Raw genomic sequence first — 22,888 nt, forward strand, 5'->3', positions numbered from 1 at the left:
AAGTATCAGAGACATCCATTTCTGTCCCCATCTTGATAGACAAATTTAATTAACCTTTGCTACTCTGTTCCATCCTACTGTTTTAGACAAAACTAGTGACCCACAAACAATATGTTACCATCAGAATTTCAATGGCGGCGACACCAAGAGATATAGCCCTATCAGCAGTATCAGGAAATAAGCCACTTGGATTAGCTGCTCCAAGAAATATGGATTATATTCACGTCACACATGAGCTGTCAGAAACATTAGGATACTTTTAGCATAAATCAGCAGTGTGAAGGGCATCTGATGAGCACTGAGCATGACAGACTGCTTGTAGGGCGAGGTGAGCCTGTCTGGGGCCACCTTCCCAGTGTGAGCACATGTGTGCCTGTCCTTTACCCGAACTGGCATCAAAAACTGGAACACAGGCTGGTGAGCGCTGATGGGCACCACACCCAGTTCATGGTGGGTCAGGGGCACGGAAAGGCACTTCCCACTCCAGACCCACAATGGGAGCCCACCTCAAAGTGACCAAGTGACACCGAGTGACTAGAGTGTAGGTGAGAGAGAGAAATCTAGATGTGGTTAATACTGTCAGTACTGGGACTCTCCTATTACCTAACATGTCAAGTCTCTGAAAACATTATATAAGATAGTATATCTTATAATACCTTACATCATAAGATGTAATATAACCCCTCATGGTTTCATACCAGGAAAACCAAAGAATGTGTGCTGCCCCATGAGGAGGGCAGAAATACAAGGGCACTTGTGCACTCAGCCAGGCAAACCAGGGTTCCAACTCCAGCCCCCGACTTGCCAGCCTGTGACATGGCAGGTTACTCCATGTCCCTGAGCCTCTGTTCCTCCACCCACAGAGGGGATACCAGTCCCTGACAAGGCTGGGTCTCAGGGCCGAGTGCAGCAGCAGGGAGGAAGGGTCCGGCGCCTGGCCGGCCAGTCCAGTAACTGTCCTGTCACACCCCCACCCCAGGCCTCCTGCTTTGGGGGCCTCTGTGCAGGGCAGCGCTAACATCCAAGGACCCTCTGTTGGGCCTTTTAGCACAGAACTGAGCCCTTTCACAGGTGTCAGGGCCCTAGTAAAAGAGGGAGACAAAATTCTGCCCACTACATACTTCACAAGTTATTTTAAGTATATAAATGCTTAATATTTGAAAGAAAAATGTATTGTCTGAAATGTTTCTACTATTCACATTTTAAAAAGTTGAAAAACCAACAAGAGACTACACTGACACTATTAAATGGGGAGAGAGACAGAGACAGAGAAAACACGCCTTCCCATTTTTTGGTTGCATACCATTACCCAAGACATCAAAATGATTACATCTGCCTTCCTTCTCCAAGTATTGGCTAAGAATCACCAAAAAGAATGTTTTTGAAAAGAACTGTGATGAAAAAAGGAAGAAAAATGAAAACATAAAATGAAAAGATAATCCCTTTTCCTCTGTTCCTTGGTCTTTCTATGAACCCTGCTCCCAGGAGGTTGTGCATCTCAAGGAACTGCCTCAGGGTCAGGGTCTCCCAAGGAGGGGGTGCTGAGAGCAATCTGTCCTGGGTACAGGCAGCTACCCAGGGGTACACTCTCTGTAGAGCACTTTTTACAACAATAAAACTAAGTCAACCTGCTTCTGATTATCATCAAGCAGGAGCAATTCCAAACAAGAGCAGTGATAAAATACTTGTCCTCACCCCGCCTGGCCCCACGCACGGGCACAGCACTGCACAGAACCCACCTTTCCACAGGGCAGCACAGCCCCTGGGCACCTCCAGACTCTGACCACACAGTGATCAGAGAGCTGCATGTGTCCTTCCTCATCTACCCACCGTGAGGTGGCCCTGGAAGGGACAGTGCAGCACAGGGCTAGGCATGGAGCCTGCACTCAACGAATTAATGATGAACACACAGAGGAGTTCCTTATACACGCTCTGAAACAGGATGGAGATTTCTCATGACTATGTTCTTTTTGTTTTTCTGCTACTATATTCCTAATATAGCTCCAAAAAACAGGGCAAATCAGCCTCTATTTATGCATTCCCTTATTTTGGTCTTTATCCAACTAATGAGGGCCACTTACCAGGACACAGAAATATGGACTCCTGAGAAATAGGAGACTCACTCATGCACATACTTAAAACTTTCTGAAAAGCAACTAATTTTATATCTTATTGACATCTACTTAGGAAAAAAGTAAGCTAAAATGGCAAATGTAAATAGACGAGGTTTTGGCCATGAGCTCAAGTAAATCAAATCTAAAAGCTTTTTAAAAACTGTGATCTAATTATCTAATTTTCAAACAGATTACAGAATTCCCAAATGACTGTATTATTTACTAACCCAATGCTATTGTGTCAGAGATGAGACACAATCTCAAAACAGACAGATAATGTCTTTCTTTCTGCCTCTAGTAAATGGTGTGGTAGTCCCTGGAGGAGATGAGCCCTTTCCAGGGTTTCCCAACTCAGTTCAGATTAAACTGGACTCATGTCAGAATGGAAGTGAACCTGCAGGATGGCCCAAGATTTACTGGGGGTCTCCCAAAGGTCCCTAAGAATCCGAGGTCACCCTCCATCTGGATTTCCTAGGATGCTACTGGACCGCCTCAGCCAGGCTGAGAAACAATCGGTAGCACGGCCGGGGCCCAGCCCCTCCCCAAGGTCCTCTCTGACTCATAGCTGCCTTCAAAAAGTGCCTGCGGTTTCCAGAGGCCAGTTCCACTTTCCTCTGTAATCCAGATGTTTTTAACCAAATACTCTGTGAAATGACTCTCCTGCTGTCGCGCTGCAGTGAAGGAACATTCCTCAGCCCCATCTCTCACCATGAATGAGCTCAATTTCTAAATTACCCACTACCCTCCCTCAGCTTTGGTTCCAGACTAGGAGCCAGCAGAAATACTGCCACCACCGGCACCAGCTCTTACAACACTGGCCCTCCTGCAGGAGCAAGAGCAAAGCACATCGTTCACAACCTGTGCAAGAGAACCACCACTCCTTTCAGGACAAGTGTGATGAAGGCCAGGTGGTGCCTGTCACGATCCCAGTTTGTTCCTACCTAATGAGACAGCACAGCAATTCCTCTGTGGAAACACACACCAGTGAGAAGGTGGTTTAGAAACAGAGAGACAGGACTGTTTCTAGACACACGGGCCTACTGCTGCCCCACAAGCCTGACTGACAGGAGGAGTAGGAATATGACGTAAAGGTCCAAGAAAGCTGGGTTTACTGTTTCTCCCTGAATGAGAACAATCTAATGAGGAATTGTTTCAGAATTGAAAATAACAGATGTCGCTAAGACCAGATAGTCCATTCAAGGGAAAGTTCATAGTAGAGGCAATGTGACCCCAAACCTGGGGAAGCCTGACATCTTTGCTTCACTGCTTTAAACTTCCAGGGGTCCGAAATGACTTTTAAGTTCAAACAGAAGATTCTCCAAGGCTGGTCTTCTGAACTAGGAAGCCCAAGCCCCATGTCCCAGAAAGCAGGATCTACTTGAGGTGCATGTGAGAGCCTCACAACAATGCCAAACTAACATAAGCGCATTCACAGGGCCGAGATAAAGAGATAGGAAAAGATCTGGAAGGAGGTTGAGACAACTGTCAGAGACAGCATACGGAAGACCCTGAAGAGCTCTGCGGCTGTCGTGGTGACACAACGCTGGTACAGGGCTTCCAGACCCTCTCTGGACTTCAGACCAGTACAGCTTTTTAAAACAGGGGTGGGAAAGACAGGGGCAGAGCCTCCAGCTTCTTACATTGCTGAGGAAGGGCATTTATAGGAAAAAAAAAAAAAGGAATCCTCATAACATAAAAAAAAAAGTTGGAAAGGGAAGGTCTCAATAAAAACAACTGAATAATTTAGGTGTTAGAGAAACCCCCTTGTCTCAGTTTTCCTCATTTCTTTGTAAACCAGCACTAGCAACAGCCTGCATTCAAGACAGTGAACCACAAAATACATTTCCAGTAAAATAAAAGAACAAGCTGGCACCCGCTGTCCACCACTGGTATCTAAAGTGAATAACGCATTAAGAACATAAATTACATCTGGAGGTATTTAGGGGGAAGAAAAATGTCATTATCAATATCTTTCTATGAAATGACTGTCTAATCTAGAAATCCTAAAATAAGCACCTATAAAATTATTAGAATTACAGAGTGCACACAAGTGCCCTGATACAAAATAAATACACCACATCAGCAGAGTATCAACAGAAATGTATGTCTCTGTAATCCCCCTTTAAAAATCAAATTAGGGTGGTTAGATCGGCAAATACCACATCTAATTTCCTTTTCCTGAGGAAAGAAATTACATGTTTTAAACTGAAAGTGGTCCTGCTGATTCCACTTCTGTGTGCTTGAAAACTCATAAGTTTTTCTTTCCAGAAGAAAAAGACTGTCAGTGTCTGCTCACCAACAAATAGTGGCCAGATCCCACTTCGCTCTAAAAAGAGAAGCCAGGGAAGTGGTGATGGGACTGGAGTGGAAGCCCAGTGGATCGCCGGAGTGTCTGCAGAGAGAGCACCTCACCCAGAGAAAGGCCCAGGATTGGGGCTGTGTTCCTCGGGGAGCCACTTCCCCTTTTTTAGCCAGTCAGTCAGGAGTCTGATGTGACCAGATGCACATTACCCCAGGGGCCTGATAGTGCAACTTACAGGGCTGACGTGGGCACACAATTGATCTGAATTCTATTTCATCTTCACAACTGAAGTAGATTCTCATTCTACTACCTTCTCCTTGATATACTGTTCTCGTAAGTTTAGAAATTTCAAAAATCAATGGCTTAATTAATGGTTAATTATACTTGTCTCCCTGGGAGTGGGAGCCAGGTTTAAGCCTTGGCTGGCTATCCCTCACCCCCACCTCTGGCCCTCCTAGGGGACCCCAAGGGCACAGAAGTGGAGGCGCTGCAACTGTGCCCACAATGCACATGCTCCAGAAGCATTCTTTGAGCTGAGGTTGTTCTGATGTTGAACCACACTAATAAAAAAAGGAGGCAATGTGAAAACCAGGGCCCCGGCAGGCTGCTGGGTACAGGATGGAGAACAAACACAGCAGGCAGCCAGCAGTCAAAAAAGGCACCCGTGGTGGATGCATGTTGATGTATGGCAAAACCAATACAATATTGTAAAGTTAATTAAAACAAAAAAAAAAAGGCGCCTCTTACAGGTGCCCTGCGGGGGTCCTCCAGCCCATGGCAGGCAAGTGCTGAAGGGCCATCCCAGTAGAGCCCAAAAGGGGGCGCCTTTCTCTGTGCACCAAGGCCTAGCCATCCCATTGATTACCTGCCTGCCTGTGTCTATTTCAAACCCGGGGCTACACAGATGATTCCCCATTCTCATATACCAGGTGATAACAGTCTTTCCCCAAGACCTACTTTTTGACATTTTGTCCATTTGGTTCAGCGGTAGATCCCTGGCAAAGAGTCGGACCTCAAGGCATCATTATTTCATAACCGAATGCATTCCAGTGAGGTGGATAATCATGAGCGGATGACTGCATCTTAAGACTGAACCACCAGAAGGGAGGAGTCACCTCTGCTGCCATGTGACCACACCCCAACTGTTCCTGGAACCGGAGTTTCCACCTCTGGTGGTACAAGCTTCTGAAAAGCTAATCTAGGGGGCGCTGGCCGTGGGGACTGCAAGGAGAGCCCAGATACAGCTCAGAGTCCTCCCATATTTATTTCTGCTCCCGTGATATGCACCTCTCCCTTGTCAACCTGGTACAACATGTTTATTTAAAAGGTAATGTTGCCGTGGAGGAGTGCACCAGGCAATAAACAGCCTTTGCAGGCAATTAAATGCAGAAGTGAAATTGAGCTGCTGGTCAGTGGAACCAGCCATTCATCCTGAGTTTGTTCCAGTGTCACAAATGTTATTCCTGTTTCACAACAGGACAGGAACCCCTGATTGGGCCACAAATCTCCAGAGGCTGGAGGCAGACCTGAATTAAAGCAGCTCTCGGCATGAGTGCAGGGCATCACCAAGGAAGAGTCCTGGGATGTTGGCCCTGGAGAATGCTCTAGCTTTTTTAAAAATAAGCTTTTCACTGAGTAGGTGTTCAATAATTACTTGTGACTTACATGACTTTATAGGGAGACTTATAGGAAGTCTCAACTCTACAATGAAAAGTCAATGATTTCTTTTCGTAAATAATTCAGGACCCTCCCCACTAATTTCTAAGAAGTCTGGCTTTAAAAAATGATGACAATCTCCACTAGAATCGATCTTTTCTAGGAACCAGAAAAGAGCTCTTTGTTCTGAAAACATTTCACACTGCTCCCCACAAACACCCTGATACACAAAGCAGCAAGGGAAGGAAGATAACATCAAAGTTACTGCTCTGGTGAAGAGTGAGGAGGGAACTTGGATCTTAGCAAGAGAGAGTCAAGACAGTAGATGGTGGAGATGCTGCTTAAGCTTCAGGCCCTTCATGTGGAGCCAGGGTCAGACCAAGGGGGAAGGTCCGGTGAGGGAGACCAGCTCAGGGCCCCCCAGGTGCAGCTGTGGGACCCCTTCCACAAGGGAGACAGGAAAGCATGGCTACAACAAGGAGAGGGCCACTGCACCCTCTGCCCTCTGGGGAAGCTTCCCCCAGGAATGGGCAAGGCACTGTCCACAGAGCAGAGCCAGGGCACCCTCCTGACACAGCAGAACAGCCAGGTGGGCAGAGGCTCTGCCCCAGAACACCATTCCCTACACCCCTGCCATAGTGACTTGGTAAAAAAGTGAGCTGTTCATTTCCTGTCCCTTAAATACTGGTTATAAGTATTATTGCTACGTGTTTCTATTTAATTATTGCTTCCTTATAACATATATGGGGCTTCGCTGGTGGCTCAGCAGTAAAGAACTGGCCTACAATGCAGGAGACCACCTGCAATGCAGGAAATGCAGGTTCGATCCCTGAGTTGAGAAGATGCCCTGGAGAAGAAGTGGAAACCCACTCCAGTATTCTTGCCTGGAGAATCCCACGGACAGAGGAGCCTGGAGGGCTATAGTCCACGGTGTCATAATGAGTCAGACATGCCTTAACAACTAACAACAAATAAATTTGTTTAGCAACTAAACAAATAAGATACTTCTTTCTCCTTTCTTAGAAGAGCATCTCTAACAGAAATCAACCTAAAACGTGTCCCAAATCATAAAACCCAACTGGCACTTTGAAAGGCCTACAGGACTCCAGCCTGCAGATCTATAAATCACTGAATTTCCTTACATTCACATCAGCTGTAAATTCCAGCACCTTTTTTAAAAGTATGATTCTAAAAGTAAAACTCATGAAAAACTAACAAAAATGAGTAGCCCAGAGGATTAAAGCTGACACATGACTATTACAAGGAAGTCAGGTCCATAAGGCCAGTGTGAGAGCCCAAAAAAGAGGTTAAGGGAGTATCAACAACTTCTCCACACCAACAAATGCAAAGTGGAACAGAATTGCTCAGAAGAAAATGTCAATGTGCATTTTTTAGAAGTGGGTATAAAAAGGTCAAAGACTTACCCTAAACTCCCCAAATACATATACCTCAGTGTGCTGGAATCGATGTGGAGAGCCCACATACAGTAAACGCACCCAAAAGGAGAACAATTCTCGCACAATTGGTATTCTACAGGTGGAGGGGGTTTGGAGGCGCTGATTCTAAGTGCTTATGGGTGCACATTCTCACAACATGCTAATCCAGCCTGGAACGCTATGCTTTCCAGGCCTTGAACATGCCGCTGACAAACTGGCATGAGAGAAATGGTGAAAACTGAATGGCAGAATGGCGCCGAATAAATGTTGCCTGATAATGCAAAATGCTTTGTTTTACCCCAAATATTAAAAGCTCTTGATTGCACACTATTTCAGAAACACATACTTAGTGTATGAAAGACTGACCTCCATCCCCAGATAAAAATGCTCTCAAGTTGGCCCAGCACAGCAGTAACCTAGTTCCTCTCACCTTTCTTCCATGCAAACATTCGGATCACTTTGCATCTCCCTTCCAGGGTGCCAACAGCACACGGTTACTCCCACCCAGAGGCTGAGTCCAGTATTCTCTAAGCTGCTCTAAAGGCTGGCGGAGGTGAGGCCTCACAGAGAAGCCACTTTCGAAACTGATTCTGGCCCATTGGGGTTTACACAAAGTGACACTGAAGTATGAAAAAGTAAAATTCCAAAATGCAAACAAATGTACGCGTATTTCTTTACAGTTCCTTTTAGTCAACGACTGTGGTTAAATGATGTTATGGGTAGAGTGAACACTTTCTACACGTTTTGCACAATGGCACACACGTGTGCTGGTTTGGGTGTATGTGTTTGTGTGGTTTCAAACATCCTCTTCACTCTCTGGGTAACAACTTACCTGCCACTGGTTTCCTGTCTGACCAGGCACATAAGGTGCTGGGAGGCTCCGGAGGCTGTTCTTCACAGGGGAGCCCCCAAGGGGATTTCCCACGTCCCCAGAAGAGGAGTCAGCAGCCAAGGCCATGGGGTACTGCGGGTAGTTGTACAGGTTGTTGTAGTACGGAAACAGAGACGGCTGGTAAAAGCTGCTGTAGTAGGTGGAGTCAGAAACGAGATCGGGTGTGTTCTCCACATGCCCTCTGCTGGTGACAGCAGGAATATCCTGGATGACCATACGCCCCTCTAGAAAGAAAGCAAACGACAACATGGTATCAGTCTCAGGACCACAAAATTCTACCTGCACACCTTGCCAACATACGGCCTCCCTCCTCAAGATCCGCAGAGCTTCAAAGCAAGGCTCCGGAACGTGCTGCTTGCCCTGTGGCCAGAACACAGGTAAGTTCCAAAGGCTGGAGCAACTCGGGCAGCAGAGCTGACAGGCACTGGTGGTTGGTTTTACTGAGAACACCAAAAATATTTTAGGCAGGGCTCATTTTAGTTACATAAAGGCTGACCACGTCTAACTTCTACAGAGAAATTTCCTACCCTAATGTCAAGAAATTAGAGATCAAATCTAGCTAAGTTGTCTATCTGGAAGTCTTGTAACAAAATTAATTGCACTTCACTTTAAATCAAGTAATAAGAAAATCTAGATGCCTTTTCTGTTCGTCTGTCCACACCAGTATGTCTGAAGGCAAAGCAAGAGGCTAAGAGTTTAAGCAAACATTGGTTTCTTTCATCTCCTTCCAATTGATCGTTCTTTATCCTTCCCTAGTCTGGATAATGGTATAGACCTGGGAGACAAACTTCTGTAAAAGGTGCATTAGTGTCTATTTTAGACTTTGTGGCCATTCTGTTGTGGAACATACAGGCTGCTGGGTGCTTGCATTGCAATAAAACTTTATTCACAAATACAGGCAACAGGCCCAAGTGACCCACAGGCTGAAGTTTGCAGCACAGGGTCTAGATGTTAAACCGTCAATTCCAATCAACTGAAGGGACTCCTAAGTCATCTCTCCAACACTTTTTTTTTTTCTCCAACACTTTTTATTAAACAATGTTCTATGAGTTGGCCAGGTGCCTGAAATGGCTACGAGGTATTAGGCTGCCCCTGCCCATGTGGAATCTACAGTTTAGGATAAATGATGGGATCACAAACTATAACGAGGACTCTCATGCAGAAATACCTATGAACAACAATGCAATCTCTAAGGCTTGAAAGATGACACACAGCCTAGAAAGGAATTACAGAGACTGCCATTAAATAAAACAAAAACTGCACCTGAGTTTCACTTTAAAAGAGGAGCAGGGGACTTCCCTGGTGGCCCAGTGGCTAAGATTTCACACTCCCAATGCAGGGGACATGGGTTTGATCCCTGGTCAGGGAACTAGATCCCACATGCCACAACTAAGAGTTTGCATGCCACAAGTAAAGATTTCATATGCTGCAATTAAAAGATCCCATGTGCCATAACTTCTATCTGGCATATCCAAATAAATAGAGGAGCAGAAAATAGGTGAAAATGAGAAAAACAGGCTTTCCTGGTGGCTCAGTGGTAAAGAATTACCTGCCAATGCAGGAGACGCAGGAGACATGGGTTTGAGCCCTGGGTCGGGAAGATCCCCTGGAGAAGGAAATGGCAACTTGATTTAGTACTCTTGCCTGGGAAATCCCATGGACAGAGGAGCCTGGCAGGCTACAGTCCAGTGGGTCTTTGAGTCAGACATGACTGAGCGTGAGCACAAGAAAAGGAGAAAACCGAAGACAGGGCAGCGAGGACACGGGGATGGAAGCAGGAAGTGTGGGGGACTTTGTAGTGATGGACCGGCCCTTGAGGTGAAGACCTGGGTGAGAAAAGAGCAAGAGAGGGCCAGGGTGACAGGCAGGCTGTAGACAGGCGAGGGACAGCCTGAGATGGCTCTCAGCTCTCGCCAGGGTGTGTAGAAACCACTGAGGGTTTCTGAGCAAAGGAGCACAGAGCTGCACTGTGGGGGGATTCAGCTGGATAGCAGTTCTCAAGACAAGAGAAGGGAAGACAAGCCAGGGGCAGGAGAGCCAGCAGGGAGCCGCTGAAGTAGTCGGGGAGAGACACAGCAGTCTGCAAATAACAGCTGGGGAAGGCTGGGCCAGGGACACGCGGTGGGGGTGGGAGGAAACGCAACAGAACTCAGGACCAAGGGGCGCCAGGAACTGAGACACGGAAGAAGAGGAAGGGCAGGAGACCTAGGCGGCAGTGGAGATCGAGGGTAAGCTCTGTCTGCTGCATCACGGGGCCGTGGGGCACACACATGGGCAGGTGAGTGAGGATGAGAAACTTGGCACTTGCACTCATGGGAGAGGTCGAGATTCAGGAGTCACCACCCGGAGATGTGGACTGCATCTGGGGAGAGCAGCAGGAAGGTGTAGAGAAGAGTATGTTATGAAAGGAGAAAAGAGCACCAAGGCCAGGACCCTGGAGGACAGAGGACAGAGCCTAATGCCACAGATGACGAAGTCGACAGGGACCAAGCAGGGCAGGCCACGGTGTCCACCGCTGCTAAGAGACCAAGCAAAATTAGTTCTGGAAAAGAGCCACAGACGGCTGGGCCTTTAGGGCCTCGTGGTTTCAGCACAGTGAGAAAAGATGCCTGCAGGAGATAAAGAGCAGGTGAGCTCCGTGAATATGGTGACAAGCCTTCTCTCTCTGGTAGGAAGGGACACCCAACGAGCGGCACCCCCCACCCCAGCCCCGCTCACTGTGCATCCTCGTGCTGAGCACACTGCCAGATACATGGGGGTAAGAATCTGCAGCAAGGATCAATGAACAGGTTTTCTTCCAAGTAGCCTAGCATCAAAATAAATATGAGAAAAGACGGGAAGCTCCAAGGAGTAATAAGATGTTATTTTATCTTTAAAACACAGAGAAGGGTTGAGCACACGCAGGCAGGGGGAAGATCATGAAGAGCAATTCCCAAGACTAGTAACACGTGGTCCAGAGCAGGTGCTCAGAAAGGGTCATCTGACTGAACGTGGGGAAGGCATGACTAAACGTGCACTCTCTGGAAGGTTCGGGAGACAGCTACAACAAAATGTATTTTTACAGCCTCATTTTACAGTCAGCACTGAAGTCTCTTCTCTGCTGGGACACCACATCCGTCCACCACAGGCTCCTGGCGATGCCTCATCAGGGACATCATCTTACAACATCTCTTGCCTTCCTCCCTACTCGTCCTCCCAGCCAAGAGATGAGAAGCTCCAACCCCATTATTCTACTCCAGTCTGGAGACGGCACGTGCCCTTCTCACCTCCTGAACTTCCCTCAGTCCCTTCTCTTATTTTAAACACAGTTTAGTGGCGAATATGTGGTTTTCAGTATCTAGGTCTTTTGTTTTCAATGTCATGTCTTTACTGTTAAACTTTATTGTTAAAAGCAATACAAGTTTGGCAAAAAATGATAAATTACATGGTTACTTAAAAAAAGGAATGAATGACATTCTTACCATCCAGTCATAAGCATTAGTGGCACATCCATACACAATCTCATAGGCATTTCAGATGCTCATCCCTGTCTCTAGAGTTAAAAACACTGGGTACCCTCAGGGACTGCCATTGAAAACCAAGCTTCTTGATAAAGAAAACAAAATATAATAGGAAGTAAAGAATTAAACAGAAACTCAAAGACACTGGCATTCAGGGCACAGGCTTCAAGACTTTCTACATCATAACCCTAGTCAGGACCTTTAATCAGGCCTCAGTTTATCCAGCAACAAAATGTTGTCAGTAATAATCCTCAAGGTAACAAGAATGCTTCAATAAACTTCAGACTAAACCTCAAATAAAATGCTACATCATACATCAGATCAAAGAAAGGATTTGTTTTGCTACAGACAGTAATTCATTAAAACGCCATCACCTTTCCACCTACCATATTTTATTACCTCTTTCAAAGTATATTGAGTTTTAAGAATAAATTAAGACATATATTGGAAAACTTTTGATTCACACCAATATTCACATAATACAAATCACTTGAGCTTTGTAACAGTAAATGCCTAAATATTTTGGACTTAAAAATGTTTACACGCTCTTAAAAAGTGACATTTTAAAAAGCACTGGGAAAGGGCACCCACCCCAGGGACATGAGGAACTACCGAATTCTGTATTTTATAAACCACCCAACTGTATCTTAAAGATTCAAATTAAAACCTTACTTAAAACAACAGCTGCACGCTTCTCAGCCTTGATGTGCCCATTACCAGTAGGTGGGCACGTCCCAGGCTGAAATAAACACCCAGGAAACTACACGGGTCTCACCCAGCGCTGCTCAGTGTGGGCCTCAAGTCAGCGGCACAGCCACCACCTGCGAACTTACAGAGAAGAACGTTCTCAGACCCACCCCAGTCCCACAGACCAGAAATTGTGAGGGCTGGCCAAGCATCCTGAGTTTTAACAAAGCCTTCAATAGGTCCTGATACACTCAAAAGCTCAACCACCACTGGCCTCACGATTCAAAGCAACTGCTCCATAAATTTTCCCTAAAAAACGTGATCCCTGACTGGGTTACTGTGACAGCGCTGGTGTTGTTTAGTCACTACGTCGTGTCTGACTCTTTTATGACCGCACCGTGGACTGCAGCCCGCCATGTTCCTTTGTCCATAGGATTCTCCAGGCAAGAATACTGGAGTGGGTTGCCATGCCCTCCCCCAGGGCATCTTCCCAACCCAGAGACTGAACCCAAGTGTCCTGCTGGACAGGTGGATTCTTTACCACTGAGCCACCTGGGAAGCTGCAACTGCCCCACCAATTTCCCTAAAAAAAGAGTGACTCCCGACTGCATTATTGTGACAGTGCTGACTGGCTATCAAACGAGAGCACACACATTACTTCCACTGAAGAGAGAAACTGGGCTGCTACAGAAACCGCTGCAGAGCTTGGATCACAAGCTGTAGCTGCTCTGTGTATACTGCTGCCAGACGGTTCTAACTTTCATGGCCCACACCGGGGCTTTGACAAACTATACTACTCCTCATCAGGCTTCTGGATTATCAAGAGGAGTGGGCAGTGCAGAAATCATTTATTCTTGACCTTAAGGTGTATTCTAGTACTTATATTTGATTTTTTTCATTAGTCATCACAGAACAACCATGTCCAGGTATTGCAAAAGGCACAAAGAAACATTCAAAATGTTTCATTTCTTCTTAAGAGTGAGTTATCTATTTGGGAAAGTTATGTGTTAGACCAAGAATCCTACAAACCGATAATCCAATGGCTATGATGACAGTATAGGCAGACGTCACCATCAGCAAAGATGGAGGTAATTCAGAGACGGTGGGGTGAGGGAGGAAATCAAGAGAGAACAGTGTCAACATGGTCATGGAAGGGGAAAAGGACAAGACATGTCCTTTTCCAGGGACACTGACCAGATAAGCCTAGCTGGAGCGCAGCGTTCATGTCAGGGGACAAGAGATGCTGAGGCTGGAAAGTTACTTAGGGACAAACTGTGGAAGGCCTTGTCTGTGAATCCAGACAAGGGCTTCTGATTGCCCCTCAAGTTCCAGGGAGTCAATGAGTTTTCAGAGCAAGCTGTGCTTAGGCACTCAGTCATGTCCGATTCTCTGCAACCCCATGGGCTGTAGGCCGCCAGGCTCCCATGTCTATGAAATTCTCCATGCAAGAATACTTGCATGGGTTGCCTGCAAGGAGTGGGTTGCCATGCCCTCCCTCCAGGGGATCGTCCTAATACAGGGATGAGAACCCAGGTCTCCAGCACTGCAGGTGGATACTTTACCATCAGAGCCACAAGGGAAGCCCTTTTAGAGCAACAGAATAACAAAAATGTTTTAGTAAAGTTAATCTGGTCCAAGCACAAAAGATGAATTCAAAACAAGGAGGTAAAAGAACAGAGTAGGCTACAACAGTCTCTTCTGTGTATGTCCGTGTACATGGTCTATAGACCAAAACAGGTAGGACTCTTTAAACACTCCAGACCTGAAGAGGTAACTAAACTGCTGCACAGGGAAGCTGCAGTAACAGGAAAAGGGAACCACATGAAGAACACTGGAACGTCTGCTGTTGTGGGAACTCCCTTCAAACAACCCTGTCACACTACTAACAACCTGTCACCCAGGGACCAGAGATGCCCCCAGACCCCCTTTCAGATCCTTGCTCCACTGCTGAGTGGTCACGCTTTACTCACTGCAGCCCAAGAAGGGACGTGCAGCCCTCACCCAAGGTAAGGATACAAACAGCAAATGCCTTCTCTCCAACCTGGGTTACAGCAGAGTTCTCCCAAGAGTTACCAGAGACAGTCCTTCACCACTGAGGTGTCTTCAAAGTCACGCTAGTGAGTCAGGCTAAGTGTCACTAGTAATTGATGATAAACACGAAATATTTCCAATTCATAAGCCACAAAATGTATAAACGAAGCATACAAAATTTGAAATGGTACATATGTATACACACGTATGTGTACATATATTCAAAGAGTGGTGTTCCTTGTACAAACTCCTAACAGGCTACTCCTATTTTCTAAATCTCAGAAAGAAAGAAACAAAGCAGTAGATACTGACAGTTGGCGCGTACCCGCGAGCTGAACGCACGGCTCTGTACCAGGCCCCCTGACCGTGGCTGTGACTTCGCCCCGTCACACCCATGCTGTGACAGGGACTGGAAACTGCACGGCCACCGTGACTGACTTGAGAAGACCAGAGCAGTGTACTGAGACGGAAACGTCTGAGGCCGCCGGAAACTCTTACGCTGCATCTCCCTCTTTGTTATTCCAGAATGCCAACTGGCCAAGATGATTCCAGAATACCAACTGGCCAAGGTGACTTACCAACTATATTCATAATAATAGAGAACACCACGGCCTTGTTCCAAGAAAATGGGGTCGTTTCCTTAAGCAGGTGCTTTACAGGAATTATCAACCCCTATGTCCTCTGCCAAGATGCAAACAGAAGCATGAAGCCAGTTGTCTTAAGTGTTGTTACTTATGACTGGGAGCGTCCTAATGTATACTATAAGGAAGAAAGATCAGGAGGTGTGGGTTCTACAGCTAGGAAAGCAAGCAGGCCTGGTGAAGCATGTCTTCTGGAAAAATGACCAGCAGCAATTGGCTAACAGACACTGCAGACACGCTGCCTACATAGCTGATGTCTTCTCACTGCAGGGCTCCGATTACAGCGCTGTATGTTTATCTACCATCCACACATCCAGATCTTTGATAAGGCTTCCCATTCCCACTGCTACTTTTTTTTTTTTGCACTAACATATGCAGCGTGAAATATGATTCACTCCTTCCTGAAAGATCAATACCCACACATGATAAACACCCTTATCGATCCTGCAGTGTTATATGCTGGCCTCCGGGCCCATGGCATATTAATGGTACTTAACCAGTAATTCATTTTAAGGTGTGTGAAGGCTTTTTCTCCCACTCTTGGCTAGTGTCAAGATTCTCAGAGTTGTTGCACTTTGAGTCCTTTATGTTCAAATCTGGAGCCATACTCCCTTTTCAATGACAAAACCAAACCCCACCATTTTCTATATGAAAGATCACATAGGAAACTAAAATTTATGATTCACAGCCATCTCACGTAAGCGGTGGATTTATGTATACTGGGTTTTATTTTTCTTTGCAATCCCATCCCTTGTGCGGTGCTTGTCCTACTGAGTGTCTGGTTTTAAGAGGTACCAGCCAGGCAGAATTGTGCACTGCTAAGTCTGAGGTCAAATTACCTGCCAGCCACTATCATGTGCTGAATGGTAGGAAGGTGCAGCAGTAGTACAAGCTGTTGCTCTTTTTTTTTTTTTTTTAAAGGAACATTAGATCTTAAGAAAAGACAAACTTGTTTGATGACATGTCACAGAATCTGGAGGAGACAGCGGGGTGCCACTTGCTGGAACAACGTGGAACAATGAGGCTTCCTCCTGCTCACTCAGCTCCAACTCTCTGCGGCCCCATTAACTGTAGCCCTCCAGGCTCCTCTGTCCATGAGATTTTCTAGGCAGGAATACTGGAGTGGGTAGCCATTTCCTCCTCCAGGGGATCTTCCCAACCAGGGATCAAACCTGTGTCTCCTGTATCTCCTGTACTGATAGGTACACCACTGAGCCACCTGGGTCCTCAGCTCCCTGTTTTTAGCAGTCTTTTCCACAAGGCAACCCAATGTCCAAACTAATCAGCTCCTGACATTGCTACACACGGAAGAAAAGTCAGTGAGCTGATGCCTGGGCCCTCTGAAGTGAAAGTCACTCAGTCATGTCAGACTCTTTGCAACCCCTTGGACTATACAGTCCATGGAATTCTCCAGGCCAGAGTACTGGAGTGGGTAGCCTTTCCTTTCTCCAGGGGATCTTTCCAACGCAGGGATCGAACCCTGGTCTTCAGCATTGCAGGCAGATTCTTTACCAGCTGAGCCACAAGGGAAGGCCTGGGCCCTCTGAGCACTCATCCAGCTCCAAGAAGGAAAGCTCACAACCCAGTCAAGGGAATGGGTGGGTTTTCTGAGCTAAAGCAGAGCTGGTGCAGAAGCCTAATGACTGAGACAGCAGCGGGCCTATTGTTCACACCATTAAGTGGTGACCGTGACGGTGGACAAGAGGAATCACCATACCTGCCACCTTCCCCTGCTACTCATATTCAGAGCAGTAAATTTACTGAGCACCTGTGTGTGTGTGGCAACCTGCCCAGTGCTTTGAGAGACAAAGGATCTAGTCTTTGATGCTGCAGAGCCCTGTCATAAGGGGAGGTTCCAAGACACACACACATACACACAGCAGAGACTGACCAAGGCTCTGGGAAAGCACAACTGTGTGGCCAGGAGGGCGAGATGAAATCCAGCCTTCAAAGCACAAGTTCTGCTGATGCCGGATCACTAACGGTACTCTTGTCCACAAGACAGGGAAGATGCTACAGCCCACTTCTCTCCCAAGGAATGTTTTTTTTTTTTTTTGGTCATTTGGTCCTGGAGAAATCTGTCAAGGTCACTTTTTTTTGTAGGGTGAAGGCGTTGCATAATAAAAGCGAACCTGAAGTTGGTCTTTGAAGCCAGGAGCAGGCTTGGTTCAAAGACCTGTGAAATATCAATGTCAATGTGGGATGCAAAGGTGCAAAGGGATCTTCGGGGGGTGGAAAATGGGGAGGGTACTGTTGGTCAAGACCAGATCAAAGGAACCAAGAAGGAGAGTGGGGAGAGAGAGAATACAAAGGGGGGTGGATTCTGCTTCCAGGAGAGCTGCCACATTTGAAACACGCCGAGGCCACTGGGGCCACTGGGAAGCTCTGTGAGTGACAAGGACATCCCCTGAGTGCAGGAGCTCTCAAAGTGCTGGGCAGGGAGGCCCAGAATCTAAGCAAAAGCGAACCCTGTCCTCTAGGAGTTTCCTCTCTGTGTGGAGAAGCGTGCAAGGCAGAATTTCAGAGATCAGAGGTTTCCATAGTAGAAGACATTTTTAAACAAAGGAGGAGAGAGTGAAGGTGAAAGCAAGCAATTCCAAGTGAAGAAAGGGGACATGGCCCCAAAAGTATATGGGATGTCAGAGCAATCTGGAGAGCAGAGGAGGAGGGGCACAGGGTCCCATCAGGATGAGAAGGAGGGTGCTGCCGGAACAGCACAGAGTTCTGTAACTGAACACTTAACGGAGTTCGGACTCTCCTCCCAGGAAAAGTACTAACTGGATTTGACGGACACGTCAATTGCAGGCCTGGCTCTGCGGTCCTCAGGAGCAGCTACTGGCGCAGCGGCAGCCCCCACCTCACTCACCGGCACCTGCCAGTTCTCCCAGTCACGGTTTCTGCTCCAGTCCCTGCCTCCGCCCCTCTGTGGGGTGCGGCAGGATCCCCTGGACGCCCTGGGAGGCGGTTCACCCTACAGGGGAGTCAGATATGGAGGAAACGCCATGTCTCGTGGCCATGAAAGCCTATGTCATGGCCAAGAAACAGGTGGTCTCTCTGTGGGCCCGACAGTCTGAGGCTCTGTCCGCACTGACTGGCATACTGGAGGTGGCGGCGGAGCTCGTGCGGGAGTGGAGGACGGAAGAAGAGGGAAGGTGCCCAGTGAGTTTCCTCTCCACCCAGGTCTCTATTCTCAGAGCTATCTTACAGGGAATCTTTTTCTCCAGTCTTTTTAATATTTCTCACACTGAGAAAATTTTAAATCAGGAGCGTTTTTGACTGACCGTGTCCACATATTTAGGTCTCCACAGAAAAGGTCTGCTCTGAACTGTATTCCAACAGTTTACATATCAGGGTCTTCTTCTCAGTAGGAAAGGTGCTAAACAGAGGGGTATCAGTTTTTCAGTTTGCTCAAGGCCAGTCTCTTCCAGATTTCGGATTTAGACTCTGCTCTTACAACTTTTCTTTAAAAATAAGACTGTATATGTATATAAGACAAACACATCACTTCAAGGAAAACAACTTTGCTCCTGCAGGTCCCCGGCGGCAATCTGAAGGGAAAGACTGGACCCTTAAATAAATATGAAGAAACACAAAGCCAGATTATGTCTGGTATCGTGTCACATGGCTTTCAGGCAACCCCAGATTTTACCCAGGTCAATTTATCATCCCTGGTTTTCAGTCAGGTACTTGTCTTATAGAATGTTTCAAGCCATCAGGAACAGCACCTTAACCAACTGCTAAGAAGAACTGAGCCCAGGAATGGAATCTGCTTCCAAGTCAGCACCTCTTACCTGGGGCTGTACAGGACAGGTGGAAGGGTAAAACCCTCGGGACCAGGCCACAACCCTTGGCTGGGGACCCAGGCATCAGAGCCCCAAGGTGATGGCAGCACCAGCAGGCAATAACTGCCTCAAACCCATCAGGGGTGGGTGTTTTAGTGCCAAGGGTTCCCATCCTCACACCTACAGTGGCAGCTCCAAAAACACAGTTGAGATCCCCGGCCCACGGCTTCTTTTCAAGGATCCATGAAGTCAAAAGTATTTCCACAATAACGTAAAGCTGTTATTGGTCTTTTTCACTGTGTTGACAGCTGCACTGATGATGCAGAAGCAATGGTGGAGAAAACCCTGGTTTCTTAGCAGTATTCAAGGCAGTCCCACCAAGCTGTACCGAGAGTCACTGTACTCCTCACTGCTATGAAATAAAGTACTTTTAAATTATTATGTCAATTTTTCCTTAAGATGCCCTTGATGAAGCAGGGAAAAATTGATTAAATCTCTATCTTTGAGGGCATCTTCTTCATGTAGTGTGACCATGTGGGAAGGACTCATACAGCATTTCTCCTGTTTTGCAATGATGCTGTCCTTGGAAAAGGGTCTTGTGCAGATGTTTGAAAGAAGGGCCATGCTCACTGCTTTTTTTTTTTTTTTTAATGAAACATCATTTACTTGGAAGAATGACTGATGACAAACTACGGTTACTGAGACTTGGGTATTTGCAGCCATTTTCTTTAAAATGAAAAAAAGTGAGCCTATCACTTCAAGAAAACAACTGGCAGTATTTATTGCCAAAATGTTGAGTTTTCAAGTAAAACTCTGAACTTTGGAAAACTTACATCCAACATTTTCCACTGACAGCTTCCCAAACTTGAAGGCTCTTTTGACAAAAATCAACAGTAATATTTAATGAGTGGGATTTTCTGATACTTTGGAATAAAAATGTCAACATTTGGGAGATCTGTATAATTCAGTGAACTAATATTTTCCAAATGACCAATGCATGACACTACAAAATAATGCATGGGTGACATATCCATTTACAGTGTAAGATGGATTTTTATTTAACTGAGTACAGAAAACTCATTAGCATGGCTTCAGATCTACACTGCAACTAATCTGTAAGAAATTATCACTTGTCAAGTTTTGGTCTAGTATCAAAGAATAGTCACAGTGATCTCAAAAGGTTATTCAAACATTTTTCTCCCTTTTCCAACTATTTATCTACGTGAAGCTGAACTGTCCTAATGTATTTCAATCAAAACAACAGATTGAACTAAATACATATGGCAATCCAGCTGTGTTCTATTAATAAGCCAGACATATAAAAGTTATTTGTAAAAATGTGAACAAGACCACCCTCTCTCACTAATATGCTTTGGAAAATAGTTATTTTTCATTAAAATGTTGCTTATGTTAATTTTAAAAGATTTAACCAATGTATTCTTGGTTTTTCAGTTTTAGTTTCTAATTCAATAAATATCAATAGATATAATCCACATAAACAAAAGCTCATAAACAAAACCTCTTTGAACGTCCTTGAGAATTTGTTCGAGTCCAAGAATTTTGAGAACCTCCATATCACAGGAGGATGGATTTCAGAGCAAATGGAATCAGCATCTCCAGAGCTGCTTAGTTAGCAGTCAGCCAGCAGGAAAGGCCCAACTGGTCGCACCTCACCTCACACCTTAACTGGGGATATTTCTTTGAGTGACACAGCCATTCACCACCACGTGGGGCAGTGGATAGCAGAGCTTTGGACCGAGAGCACTGACCCAGGCTCTCAGGTCCAACTCTTGATCAGATCTGGAATCCATAGCCTGAGACCTTGGATCAGTTACTTAAGTCTACACAAAACACATAACATGGGTGAACACTGCTATTTACAGCACAAGAGTGCAGAGGAAGGCTCGGTGCTTGATAAATGTTAGCTGCTGTTGTCACCACAATCACAACACACTGAGAGCCTCTCTCGGCCACCAAGCAAGACAGCCACCACGTAGTCTGCCCGAGAAAAGCACCCTTGCTCTCAACGTTCATCTTCAGGGACCCCAGGAGGGCTGGGCTGCACCCAGTGGGGCTTCCTGAGCGCAAATGAACTTGGACAGGAGCAGAGTCCTGGGCTCCCGGGCCTCTCTGAGGTCAGACAGTAGCCTTGAGTGCAGTCGCTGTGGTATCACTCCCCTAAGTCATAATCAGGAAACGCGGAACAGCCTGTTTCTCCCACAAGGCAGTCATGACAGGGCTATATCAAATGTCAGACACAAACCTGGCACCTGGAAAGCAAACCCCTCCACTTGTGTACCTGCCACGAGTGGGCAGCACCTCTACTGAATGAGACAAAACCAGCAGGTGGAGAACTGCTGACCTGCCTTCCCTTCTGCCAGTCCCCACCTCCTCGTGTATCGAATTCTGCTTTTGAGAAGCTTAGTAACTACGGTCCTTCCCTTTAATAAGATGGGGATTTTATTTATTTGAGGGGACTGCTGCCGTTCCAGGCTGAACTTTTAGCTCGCTATAAAGTTAATGTGCTATTCAATGTTCATTCCAGGCAAGGCTGTGGGGCTGTGTATTCTCTGCCACCCCCAGAAGGCCATTATCTGTAATTGCCCATTACCATGCATAATTATTTCTCCTGGCATGGTCTACAACCTCCAGGACTGCACGCGGGTATAGTTAACTGCTCCCTCTTACCAAATCTGTGAAGAATCTTTACTGACCCTCCATACACTGAATGGTATATTCCAAAGCCGACTCAAGACCCTTTTACAGGCAAACTCATCTCAAATCACGAACATTCAGATCCCCTCCAGATGTCCCTTTCCCACTTTCATGGAGTCTTCCCTCCCCTCAAATAACAAGAAAATAAAGCACAATCAACTCTTCATTATGTGGGGGCTGATAACCAAACTGGGAATTATCTAGAGTCCTTTATCCTCCCTTCTTTTGGATTTGGCTGCTTAATTGTATCATGCTTTTTAAAGACTACTGGGAGAAGGTGGAGATAGTGGAGGGGAGAGAGAGAGAGGGTGAAACCTAAAAATTTTAATTCAATACGTGTGTTCCCACTTCTAGCGTTTTTTGAGGAGGAGGAGGAACTATGTCCAAATCAGTGATTACGATGGGATTTGGGGATTCCAGGTGCATTTAAAGTATTAATTCTAGAACTGACATTTGCTGACACAGCCCAAAATGTCACCTTATATTTACCTCACTTTTCAACGTTAGCTGGGAAAGAGGAGAGGGGTGGGGGACTACTGGCTGTACACGCAGATGCCGAAATACCCAGCCACCCCTGGCATTTCTGTGTCTTTTCTGCTGCATCACTCAGGTATGAGGGCGTGAGACGTACTCTAAGCTATTATAATTTTCACGCACGAAAAGCTAGGAAGGAGCCACCCCATCTCTGTATGGTCACTAACTACAACTGCACCAAGACCCTCCACAGAAGCTCCATGATGGATACAACCCTTCACGTTTGCCGTTCTGATTTTCATTCTGTCTTCCCTTCCTTTTGAATAAAACTCCTCTGAAATAAAAAGGAAGGGACTCTAAAAATAAACATTTGCCCAACCTTTCAACCATGAGCTTTACAAAAGCCAGGTAAGGGAACCACAGAGAATTAAACCTAACAGTTTGCAGCAAATCTGACAACAGGGAAGGTATAGGAAGGAAACGTTATCCTTCGTTTCGATACCCAGAGAAGCTCAAGTGGCAAGTCTAAGGATGTGCATGCGGTTTACAGCAGGACCCCATCTTACACCTCATAATTCACCACGAGGCTGTGTCACTGAGGGAAAAGGAAGCCACTTATATATGAATACCTTCAGCTAAGACATCTGTTGCTAATGAC

General features: G+C 46.2%; 1 protein-coding gene across 2 annotated transcripts in view; it reads right to left on the reverse strand.

The window, feature by feature from the left end:
* The window catches only part of DMRT1 (doublesex and mab-3 related transcription factor 1), a 96,499-nt gene that overhangs the window by 50,370 nt on the left and 23,241 nt on the right, over positions 1-22,888 (reverse strand). For both annotated transcript variants that reach the window (XM_070794602.1, XM_070794603.1), the window contains exon 3: positions 8,341-8,624. In XM_070794602.1, coding sequence (XP_070650703.1) covers positions 8,341-8,624 — 284 coding nt within the window. The remainder of the gene's footprint in view (positions 1-8,340; positions 8,625-22,888) is intronic.

Source organism: Bos indicus, chromosome 8, assembly GCF_029378745.1.
Source record: "Bos indicus isolate NIAB-ARS_2022 breed Sahiwal x Tharparkar chromosome 8, NIAB-ARS_B.indTharparkar_mat_pri_1.0, whole genome shotgun sequence".
NCBI classification, from domain to species: Eukaryota; Metazoa; Chordata; class Mammalia; order Artiodactyla; family Bovidae; genus Bos; species Bos indicus.